Genomic DNA, 12,647 nt, shown 5'->3' on the forward strand with positions numbered 1-12,647 from the left:
TAAAAAGATCACCTTTAAGCACAATAAGACAAGAAAGGGAACTTAGTATAGTACTCACATGCTGTGTGACAGCTGCTTTCTGTGCGTGTGCTTCGGATGTGTGCTCAGGAAACCATATATCAGAAGTTTTAACAAAATATGGTTTAAAACTTATGATTTCAGCACAATAGACATGATAATCAAAACCAATTCTGGAAAAGGGGGCGGGGAGCAGCAGCTCATTTGCATTTAAAGACACATGCACGAAAAGAGCTTGTCATTATTTTCAAAATGATATAATAAATGAAGTGTGGGTTATTTTGAGCTGAAACTTCACAGACACATTCTTTTGAAATGCCAAATGCCATAATGTACTTTATAACAACATAATTTCCAGATTTAGATCCGATTTAGATTTAGAAATGTTCAGTTAATAAAATTACATTCAAAACAACACGGCGGTCAGATTTACCATCTCCTATTAGTGAGTTGAAAGAGGTGGATGTTTGCCCATCCAGGGCACACGGCAGAGTTCAGCAGGCTTATTTTTCATATCTGTCCTGAGAATCATTTCCTCCTGTGCAGGAGATTGTGATTCGCTCATTGAGCAGGACTGAGTCATACTGTGATTAATACACTACTGATTGGCAGAATGGAAGAAAGAGGACATGCTTGATGCATCGCTATGACAACAGCTCACCCCTGCCTCTTGGCATTTCCTCAATGATGGCTGGCCAGTTGGATGAGTTTTCCACAAATGCCACAAGCATCTCACACTTCAGGCCATCAATGTCCTGAAACACACACACACGCACACACACACTGGATGAGAACCAGCGGCAGGCTGCTTTGGCATTTCATAGAAGGAGCAGTTAAGGTTTTTCTCTAGCAGTCTCTGGCATACAGGGAATGAGTTTAACTCAAGAGTGAAATCCTCATTATGTAATGGGAGAATTACACGATATGTTTATTTGTCTGCATAAACTGTATTTAACGATTTAAGTGATTTTAGGTGAATAACCACCGTTTCTCACACAAAAGTGTTGATTTGATTTGAATTGATTTCAGTATAATAGAAGAAAGCGAACTACACACTCTTCATTTTTTTTTCTTTTGTGTTCCAGTTTAGAATGAAAACCATACACATATATCACACATAATATCTCTAAAGTAAAGTAAAGTAAAGTAAAGTCGTGACGTATTGTCAAGTATGGTGACCCATACTCGAAATTGGTGCTCTGCCTTTAACCCATCCAAGTGCACACACACAGCAGTGAGTAGTGAACAAATCCACACACACACACACACCGTGAACACACACCCGGAGCAGTGGGCAGCCATGCTGCGGCGCCCGGGGAGCAGTTGGGGGTTCAGTGCCTTGCTCAAGGGCACCTCAGTCGTGGTATTGAGGGTGGAGAGAGCGCTGGACGTTCCCTCCCCCCACAAGACACTATCCCCTGGTTTCACAGACAGGGCCTAGTCCCAGACTAAAGTGTAAATCCTAGCTGTTTTAACTGAAAGAAACTTGCACTGACTGATCTTAAAATATATCAGTGCCTTTGGTTTGTCTGAAGATGCACACCAGTAATGTTTTTCTAAGGCATGTTAATAAAAATTACTTAAATTTCCTAATTGAACAAGGGCCTAATCCTGGCTTAGTCTAAGCCCTGTCTGTGAAACCGGGCCTATGTATATCTAAAGATAAATGTATTTGTGTCGCCACCCTGTGCTGCTCCTAATACCTGCCATTTTATCATGTGTTATGTGAGTTTTCATTTTTATTTGGCGTACTATTTGTATGCACTATCATGAGATTGGGTTGAATTATTTTGCAAGCAACTAAAAAAAAAAAAAAAAAAAACACATTCTGCAAGCTACTTTGAAACTTGTAGCTTGTGATTGCAGATTTTCCCCAGTAGAGGACCTTGTTGTTTCATAAGTGATACAAAATCCTGAATAAATTGACTGTAACAAGTAGGCTACAACAGAAAAATAAATTATATATACATATGTTCATTATATGTTGTTATTAAATAAGCATTATAAACATGAATTTCCCATCAGCTTTGTTTATTGTCTGATTTTTTTTCTTCATATTGTCATTGTGGCTGTGCTTGATGCCAGTATAAACAGAAATTAAGAACATTAGCAACTTTAGCTAAATAAATGGCCTCCATGGTTGTGACAATTTCCCTTTCTCTCTTGAAATCATATTTTAAGTCATATCACTCCAAGTCAACTCAGGCTGATATAATGATTGGGATGGTAGTCAGTGTTGAGTAATGTTACAGCATAACCAAAAGACAAAACACTCAGGAATTGATTGCGTATAAAAGCAGCTTTAAAAAAAAGTGTGAGCTGGAACACCTGAATGAGTACAAAATGAATGTGATATCTCAGACTTAAAGACATATTTAAGACTTAATAGACAGATTTAAGGCATCAGTGATTTATTAATCCACTTATAATGAAATATCACTGAAATACCCTTTCACTTTTTTCTTCTTTAACTTAAAACCTGATTCCTGTCCATCTGAACAAGTCAGTCAGTTGCACTATGCTTCAGAAAGCACACTGAGGTAATAGTGAGACTTCTCCAGACACTGTCCACCATCACTTCATATCAGATCTTCTTTGAGAAAACAGCTTCTTAGAAACAGCTCATTTTCAGAAATCTTTATCCCAGCCAGAGAATTCATCTGGGGGTTCTTCAAGCTCAGGGGGAAACATGTCGAAATGACTGTGATCCAGAGGTCCTTTGAGCTGCAAAAATGAACAGAGGAGAATACCACAAGTGTATAGGAGAACAGACTTAATTTTCTTACACAATGTGACGCATGTAAAAACATTGTAAAATCTGTTGAATCTATGCTTCACCTCTCTCCTCAGAGGAGACATCAGCTTCCGCCGTCTCAGTCCTTCCCAGTTGAAGCCTTGAAACCACCTGCGAGAAAACAAAGGAACAAAGTAAACCTCCACAGCACAGTGACTCAGCATCCACTCACGTCTTCAGCCTCATCCATCACTTTCCTTCCAGTGAGACAATGTTTCAAGGGGACGTATTGCACATTGTCCACTTTTATTGTTAGAAAGTGTTTTATAGCACCACAAATTATATAGCATTATAGCATTTCCACTAACTCTCTGTCCTTTAGAACTGAACGGGACACTTTTTTGCTACTGTTCACATATGTAAGACACATATGTAATCATTCTCTTTACATGTGAAATGAGTACTTATTCACAAGCTAAAGGTTTTGCAGTTTTACTCAGTTTTCAACTAGTCTTTATCTTTAATAGCAACCTCTTTGCAAAAGTACAAACTGAGACGTTGTTGCAGTTTAATGAACTTTTTGGACTGGGGAGGAAGTTTGAGTTCTAAGGTAATTTATGTCTTCATGGACAGAATTATTTTAACTTTAAAATCAAGAAAATTTCCTTGCTCATATTATGACCATTTTATTCTGAAGATACTCTACCATTTAAACATTTGGAATCATTAATCATTAATAATGAAATATTATTTTTAGTTTAGTCAACTTGAAATTTTAAGATACTCAATGTTAATTTAAGAGACAACTGGAATATTTTAGTTGACTAAACTAAAAATTGTAAGTCAGTGGGGTAACAAATTATTTTAAGATGAAACAACAATTATTATTATTATTTTTTTACAGTGATTACAGCAGTTAGCTACAGCCCCCAAATTCGGCAGTCAAGGAGTGAGATATTTACCCCCAACACAATTAAATATTTTACTTTTGTGAAACTTTGCTTTGGTATATGAATATTTGGTATATGAATATCAAAACAGCTGTGCTGCGTAATGTTTTTGAGGAAATCATGATACATATTTGAAGTATTCTTTTCATTTTAGTAATCTCTATATTTAAATCTTTTTGATCTTTTCTAATATTATGTCTACTGTCACTTTTGATTCATTTCATGCAACCTTGATGACTAAAAGTATTAATATTAAAAAACCTCTGACCCCAAACTTACGATAGTGTATATCTCAGATCTCACTCGTCTGACGACACATTGTTACCTGAACATGCATATTCATGCCTGTATCAAGAGGATGCACCTTCATTTGCATAATGCTCTGAACATAATTTAGTGGCATAATACAAATGATGTTGAGGTCTTGTGAGCTTTGTGTGTATGTTACCTGAATCACTTACCCTGCGTGATAAGAATACTCAAGCATAATGAATATAAAAACAACATCGTCTCAGTGCAAACACACAGAACGCTAGTAAAATAATAAGTGTGATAACTCCCAGTGGATTGTAATTTGAACAGTGGGCATCATCAGTGCACATGCATTTTAGGCTCTATCACTCCCATGAGTGTTAAAGGATGGGCCCAGAGCTTCACCTTGCTGTCTGCGGCTTCACTGCTCTGTGGAAGATGGCAACAGCTGTGCCTCTCATTTTGGCCACTAATTGCTCCCCCTGTGAATGCAGTGAGGCTAATTTGGCAGGCTGGCTCAGCTACCCATTGTGCTGTGACATACAAAGGAGGGGACAGACAGGCCTGCAGCAAAACAGACGCAACAATACACTACCCGTGATCAGACACGTGGATCAGCGCTTCAGTTTACTCCCAGGTGGGTCTAATGTTCATAATTCACATAAATGAAACACTTACATGAGAATATGGCAGTGTATGGTCTGCAGTGTAGAGTGAGACAAATAAAGGGAATATATTGACAAGATTTACAGGCAGGATTGCTGGATTCATAGCATTTTCTAAGGAGACTGAGTTATGACACTAAACCTAATGTAATCAGTATTTTGAAATTATTAAGGAATAGTTTATATATGTATGTATGTATATGTATACATATAAGAAATTAAGTTTTTTGAGGAAAACATTCCAGGATTTTTCTCCATATAGTGGACTTCAATGGTGGCCAATGTGTTGAAGGTCCAAATTGCAGTTTCAATGCAGCTTCAAAGGGCTCTACATGATCCCAGCTGATGAATAAGAGTCTTATCTAGCGAAATGATCTGTTATTTTCTCAAAAAAAAAAAAAGCATTTGTTTTTAAAAAGAACATTTTTTATACATTTTTATTTTTTAAAGAAAACGAGAAGAAAATGTTTCACTAGATAAGACCCTTAAGGCCATTGCACACTGAGTCCGAAAATTTCGTCTGAAATTTTCGCACATTAAAAAATAAATATGACCTCACGTTATGTCAATCACGTTTACACACTGCCTCCGAAATTTTTGTCTGTCATAAAAATTATTGGATCGGGTTATATTTTTTCAGTTTTTCGCATCCATAGCAAGCATTTTGAGAGGTGTTTTGACAGATCAGAGCCATAGTACAAGCGAACGCCAAAATCCAGAATAGCGATTGTCAAGTTCATCCACTTCATCTCACAGCACAAAGCACTGTATATAGATCTTTGCACACTGAGTTCACAGAAATTGGTGGTCTTCTTTTTAATTGTGGATTTTTAATATATGCATCAAACTGAGCCTCTGACATCCTGATGTAAACTTTGAATCGCCTGTGATAATCCCACTGCTCCTTAAGGAATGGGAACTCTCCGTCCTCACTATATCTCAGGATTGGATGAACCAAATATTTCCTTTCTTTTTTTTAAGAAGCGAGAGGACAACAAAATCATCCTCAATGCTTGAAGACTCCATTTAGTAGGCAATTTTTTTTTTCAATGGATTAATTAATACGCATCGGACATTAGGATTACAAATACGAAAAAACGCATATGAAAATTTCGGACTCAGTGTGCAGATACCTTTATTCCTCAGCTGGGATCGTGTAGAGCCCTTTGAAGCTGCATTGAAGCTGCAATTTGGACCTTCAACTCGTCGCCTCCCATTGAAGTCCATTATATGAAGAAAAATCCTGGAATGTTTTCCTCAAAAAAATGTATTTCTTTGCGACTGAAGAAAGAAAGACATGAACATCTTGGCTGACTTTGAGGTGAGTAAATTATCAGGAAATTTTTATTCTGTGAACTAAAACTTTAAAATATATTTTAGCTTATCATAAATACTTGTCAGTACATTTACTGTAGCAGTACACTTTATATTTCAACGACAACAGAAGTAATTATGAAATTACATATAAAGGTGTACTTAAGTCTTTTTAAGTGGGTCAAAAAAGCACTCTAAGGATCAGCTAACTGCATTTTATATAAACTATAATACACATTTGCCATTAACATGCAATTAAGAGAAAGATATGTACTCTTTCATTTAAGAAGTACTCTTTTTAAAAGTGTACTTTACACGAGTCATGTCAAGAACAAATAAATGATGAATAGGGTAAATGAATTTAGAGCAATTAATATTTGTTGACCTACTTGTGTTTCTTGATGTCAATGATGCCATTCTTTTTATTCCCAAGCCGTTCTGCTGGATTCAGCCTAGAGACATTGAGGGAGATGAGTGAGTCTCTGACTGTTCTTATACAGGCCAAGCAAGTGAAAAAGTCACATCAATAAATGCATAAACAGTAGGGGTGTAACAGTACACGTATTTGTACCGAACCGTGTAACCGTGACGTCAGAACCATAGGTACGTACCGAACTGTCATGTTTGTGTACCATTACACCCCTATTAAACATACATTAACAGGTACACAAGGATAACAGAGGCTTTGCTACATAGGCAGCACACTCCAAACAAGAATATTGTTTAAAATACATCATCTTTTGGCAAAATTCTAAGGCAGCATCATATGTGTCCTTTAAGCAAACAATATAATACAATGTGACAAACAAAAGAATGAATTTATTCAATTTAAAGGGAAAACTGTGATGTGTATTATAAAAACCTTTGTGAAAACGAAGTGCGCTTAATTATATTGAAAGTGCACTTGTAGTGTACTTCAAATCTTAAAAGTAAAATAAAAAACTGTATTTGCAGATAATATAATATTAATTCAATAAAAGACTTGTTAAATGTAATTAAATAGAGACACGTTCATGACTTTCTTAACACATTTAAGTATACTTTTGAAAAGTGTACTTCATAAAAATGTTTTTTATATTTTGTCAAGCTCTAAAGTACACTAGTGACTAACACACAACAGCACACGTAAAGTACTTGATTGTTGCATTCAGCAGCATGCTTTAACCATATTTTAAAGATTTATGAAATGACATAAAAATACACTTAAGTCCGTCTAAAGTTAAAATGATACTACATTTTCATTTAATTAAATAACATGCAAGTTAAGCGTTTCAGAAACCAAAAATACATTCGGTTGACATTCAAGCATATTCTTGAATTATATTATATATTCTTTAATTGTATATTCAGTTTCCGCAATAAGTACAAAAAAAGTATGTCACAAGTACATACTTATCTTAAATATTACCTTAAATATTGAAAAAAATATTGATTAAAAATACCTATTTTACCCATTATTTGTGTAATGTTTTTATGATCATTTTTATGCTTAATTTTGTATTAATACATTTTTTTATTGTTTTATTGTTATTATTTACCTGCTGTATATTTGTGATGAGTTTAAAAAATAGGTCTCAGAATATGAGAAACCTACTTGCAAAGTCTCCGTATGAGATCCTCTGGGCGCTTGCTGATCCTCTTGGGAAAGTCCACCTTCTCTATCCCGTGAAGAACCATGGTGTAGATCCTGATTGGATCAGAGCCTGTGAATGGAGGGCTGACAGTCGTGTGGGACATGTTATTTTTCAAACACCATCAATTGATTTGAAAATGACAGACAATCCCTAAAAAATTATATTTCACTTGGTGAATTAGAAGTGGAGTTACTAAAACATACATTAATAATGTCACAGGAATGCATAACGCAACCATGCATGAGAATGGTCATTTATGCAGTAAATGAGCACAGCAAGCAGTGCATCAGTAAGACTGAAGAGATGTAAACATCCCCTGGCATTACATCATGATGATTGTGTCCAGCTTGTTATGGTGTAGTCCCATCCTCAACGCTATGTTGCTATGGTGATGCTGTTTGAAGCTTGAGGCAATGGAGTTCGCTGTGAGAGCCATGCCTGCTAATCTCACACTAGAGGACTATTTGCTCTGGTCAAGAGAGCCCTGCCCTTTACAAAATGGATGTTGAACGTGGTGCAGAGCATTTTGGCAGAAGCACAGGGAAGGCCATGCCAATTCATGTCTGGGAAATCAACTCTCTTTAAAGGTGAAGTGTGTAATTTCTGCACCACTAGGGGCAACAAACGGAACTGCAAAACTTGCTTCCAAACACTTGCCATTGCTTGTGTAAACGGTAAGTCTGTGCCAAACTCACAGCATTAGTTGAAACAGTAATTGCTTTAAAATTACCACAGGGCGGGGGCGCACGCGCGCAAAGTATGGAGTAGTCGCGTTTTGCTGAGCTGCTCTCTGCTAACACAGAATTTGGATTATATCTCTATTTTTCATGCCATTATTTTACTTGAGAACTATCATTCATCCCCCGGAATTAATTTTGTTTTTGTTGGGAGGAAGATTTTATGTTGATTGGTAATTCTACAGATGTTTTTTTCTGACTCTTGATGAAGCATTGTGCATTCAACAATGGCCTCCAAAAAATCCTCAAAATCCGTGTCCACTGTCAGGGATGAAGCCGGCGCGGGTGATTCGCTATCAGACGAATGTAATACGATACTTGCTGCAATCAATTCGCTGGGTGATGACCTGAAGAAATTGATAGATGAGAAGATGACTACGTTGGAAGGTCGATTGGATGCACCTGATGTGGCGAGTTAAAGTTACAGTCTGAACAAACAGCTTTAAACAAAAGATGGCGCATCGGAGAAACTGAAAAGACGTGTCAGGAACTGCGTACTGAGAATAAATCTTTATGGGCTAAGTTAAATGACTTGGAAGGCCGATTGCGAAGGCTAAACTTAAAATTTGCAGGAATAAATGAGGGAGTTCATCTCGGACTTGATCACGTAGTTATTCGGCCGTGATCACTTTCCCATGCCCGTTAAAATTGATCGTGCGCACCGTGCTTTACTGCCCAAGCCATATGCGGGTCAAAGATCCCGCACTATCATTGCAAAAATCCATCACGACAGGGATAAAGATTTAATTCTTCGCCTGAGCAGGGAAAAATTCCCGTTGGAATACAAGGACAGATGGATCCATATTTTCCCCGACTATACCCCGGAGGTGACTGCGCAGAGGCGTGCTTTTGGTTCGATCACGAGTGTCTTATGGGCAGCTGGTGCGAAATGGTCGCTGCGCTTTCCAGCAAAATTGACGATTTCCCACAATGGAAAGTCGCTCTCATTTGCATCTCCAGAAGACGCAAAAAAATTTGTGGATGACCTGCCTAATGCTTCGACATGATCTCGAACCATGATTAGATCGGACTCTGATTGTTTTTGGACTTCATGGACCATTTAAAACTCTACGGCACGCGAGATAGAGAGATGTTCATTATTTTGTAGAGTGCATCTTGGTTTTGTTTTTCCCTTTCGGCTATCTTGCTCTTCCTTACCTAAGGTTGTCAGGGAGGTTTTTTCCTCTCCTTTTTTCTTTTCTTTTGTTACTCATCTTGTGATTGAATTAGTTTGCATTCCTTGCTTTGTCCTCTTGCTGTATCCGAGAAGATGGGGAATATCTTGCTGTTCTGCATGGGGGTTGGGTTTGGGAAAGTGGTGATGTTCTTTGTTGCACCAACTGTTAATTGTATTGAAAGGTTTTGGTTTAATTAAGCTGTGTGGGCTTTGTTTGCACATTTAAAATTCTTATCAGCTGATATAATTTTTCTTCAGGAGACCCATATTAGACCTAATGAACAGCTAAGACTTGGGGCAAATTGGATTTCTCAAGTATATCAAGCTACTTTTTCCTCCAAAGCAAGAGGTGTGGCTATTCTTTTCAAAAAATCGATTTAATTCCATTCCCATTCAGTGATAACGGATCCAGCTGGTAGATATATTATTGTGTCGGGATGTATTAACAATTGTCCTATCACGTGCGTCAATGTATATGGGCCCAACATGGATGATCCGGCTTTTTTCAGGAGACTATTTGGGCTTATTCCAGTATTCCAGTACTACTAACGTAATAATCGTGGGGGATTTTAATTGCTATTTAAATTCTTATCTCGACCGTTCTTCGTCTCAAGTTCCTCCTACTATTCAATCCATTGGGGTTTTAAACGGTCCAATTAAATCCATGAATTTCGTGGATGTGTGGAGGCTATTGAACCCCGGTCGGGACTACTCTTTTTTTTCTCATGTTCACAAAACCTACTCTTGTATCGACTACTTCATTATTGACTCCAAACTTATTCAGGGGGTTGTTCATTCAAAATATCATAACATTTTAATTTCGGATCACAGCTCGGTTTTGCTGAGTTTAAGTTTATCCTTACCAAAGCTCCAATATTGTTGGCGTTTTAATCCCCATTTGCTAACAGATAAACGGTTTTCCTAATTTTTGACTGATCGGTTGAGTAAATTTTTAGAGACTAATGATAATGGGTCTTGTCTGTGGGGAAACTTGGAAAGTGGTTATGAGAGGACATATTATTGCTTTTGAATCTTACCGTAAGAAAGAAAGATGTAAGCGGTTATCCAAGATCGAATCTATTCTTCCTTCATTGGAACAAGTTTATCAACAGTCTAAAGCACAATCTGACCTCACAGCGATTTTAAAACTGAAATATGAATATAATGTGATTCTGAGTGACCAGATCTCTAATTTATTACTGAAGCTTAAACAGAAACAATTCGAACTCAGTGATAAAGCGGATTGTCTTGTTGCTCATCAGCAGAGGGGTATGGGTATTCTAAACTTTTTTAAAACTGCTAGATTCTGTGATTTTCCCTTTCATTTGGGGATGTAAAACGCATAGAATTTCTAAAGCACACTTGCAGAAACCCAAGGAAGTGGGAGGGCTAGCACTGCCCACTTTCCGTCAATACTATTGGGCGGCTAACATGAGCGCGATGATGTTCTGGCGTGACTGTGATCAAATGGCCTCTGACCAGTTGGACATATATCCCAAATGGTTATATATGGAGGCTCGCTCAGTTGGTAAAAGCTCGTTAGCTGCAATCTTCTGGTCAAAATCTATATCGCGGTGGAAGATTCAATGCAAGAATGTTATTGTTCTTAATTCTATAAAAAATTTAAATCAAATAAATGTTTATTTATTTGTTTGTTTATTTAACAGGGACAGTACACTAGGCATTGTTACACACAGACAACCAATGCTGTGTGCATAGGGCTTATAGCATAAAGCTAGTTTGCAGCCCTCGTCCCTGGTTAGGCTTTTACATAAAATCAAAACAACCAAATAATAAACAAGCACAATCATCACAAGAAACAAAACGAGTACAAATAAACATATATACAGATAACTGTGTGTGTATATGTTGTACATATTGTCATACCTGAGCCCATACGCAACTTTATACAAAGTCACAAACATAAAAAGTTAATCAACCTGCATTCAGAAAGAAAATGTAAACTAAACCAGCCTGAGGTACGTATTCAATGTTCACATTGCTTTAAAGATTTCAGCCATTGTTTCAGCTTTGTAGAGAAAGCTGTGAGTTTCTGCTGTTACATAAATAATTGTGTTTCAGGTAAACTTTCAGGTAACTTTCAGGTAAATCATTTATATACAAATAGAAGAGCAGCGGACCTAATATTGAACCTTGTGGTACACCTAGTTTGCATTTTTGAAGTGATGACTTCACACCATTAATTTTAACACATTGCTGTCTACAATCCAGGTATGATTTGAACCAGTTTAGAGCTTGTTGAGAAAAGTTCATTTGTTTCAATTTATTAATGAGTACTACATGATTTACAGTATCAAAAGCCTTTTTAAGGTTTAGAAATACTGCTCCCACTACTTTTCCTTGATCAAAACTACTTTTTATGTTATCTATAAAACGACATATAGCCATTTCTGTTGAGTTCTTTGGCCAAAATCCAAATTGCTTAGGGTTCAGCAGATTATTGTTTTGATTTTTTTCCCCAAATAATTCATTAATTGTTCAATCACTAACTTTTCTACAACTTTGGAAATTACTGGAACAATAGAGATGGGTCTATAATTACACACCTCATCAGTATCGCCAGACTTAAAAACAGGGGTCACCACAGCTGTTTTAATGTTTTGTGGAAACTCACCAGTTTTAATAGATAAATTTACCAAATGAGCTATTGTCAGGATTGTGCACTGTTTTGCTCCCCATGTGTTCCCTGTGACCCAGTTTCTCCCTCATGTTGATTGTTAATTTGATTCCAGGTGTGTCTCGTCTTCCTCACTGATTACCCTGTGTTTATAAGCCCCAGTCCTTTCAGTTAGTGTTTGTTGGTTCTTGAATGTCTTCCCTGTGTTCTATGTTCCCACGTTGGACAAGTAAAGACTCTAGATTTGCTAAACTCCTCGTCTCCTTGCTCCTTGGTGAAGTGTGACAGCTATTGGGCTTAACAACGTTGCACTATGGTTTTTAATAAAAGAAGCATCTAAACCAAATATATCTTTAGCTTTTGAACTGTTTAGTTGATTAATCATTTTACAGATTTTATCTTTGTCAACCTGTGAAATATAAAAAGATGAATTTCTAACTACATATGTTAAACAAACATAATTGAAATTTAATGCGAGTTAAAGATCGAACAGCCCTCCATTTATCTACCTATCTGTAATCATGATTT

General features: G+C 36.9%; 1 protein-coding gene across 1 annotated transcript in view; it reads right to left on the bottom strand.

Moving 5' to 3' along the window:
- Positions 1–2,646: 2,646 nt before the first annotated feature.
- LOC306882046 (cGMP-dependent protein kinase 2-like) overlaps positions 2,647–12,647 on the bottom strand; it is a gene marked incomplete at both ends in the record, with an annotated part of 29,606 nt that continues 19,605 nt past the window's right edge. The window contains 4 exons of the mRNA XM_079436479.1: positions 2,647–2,742; positions 2,857–2,923; positions 6,323–6,385; positions 7,528–7,650. Of these exons, the coding sequence (XP_079292605.1) occupies positions 2,647–2,742; positions 2,857–2,923; positions 6,323–6,385; positions 7,528–7,650 (349 nt within the window). The remainder of the gene's footprint in view (positions 2,743–2,856; positions 2,924–6,322; positions 6,386–7,527; positions 7,651–12,647) is intronic.

Source organism: Barbus barbus (genome assembly GCF_936440315.1).
Source record: "Barbus barbus genome assembly, chromosome: 16".
In the NCBI taxonomy this organism is placed as follows: domain Eukaryota; kingdom Metazoa; phylum Chordata; class Actinopteri; order Cypriniformes; family Cyprinidae; genus Barbus; species Barbus barbus.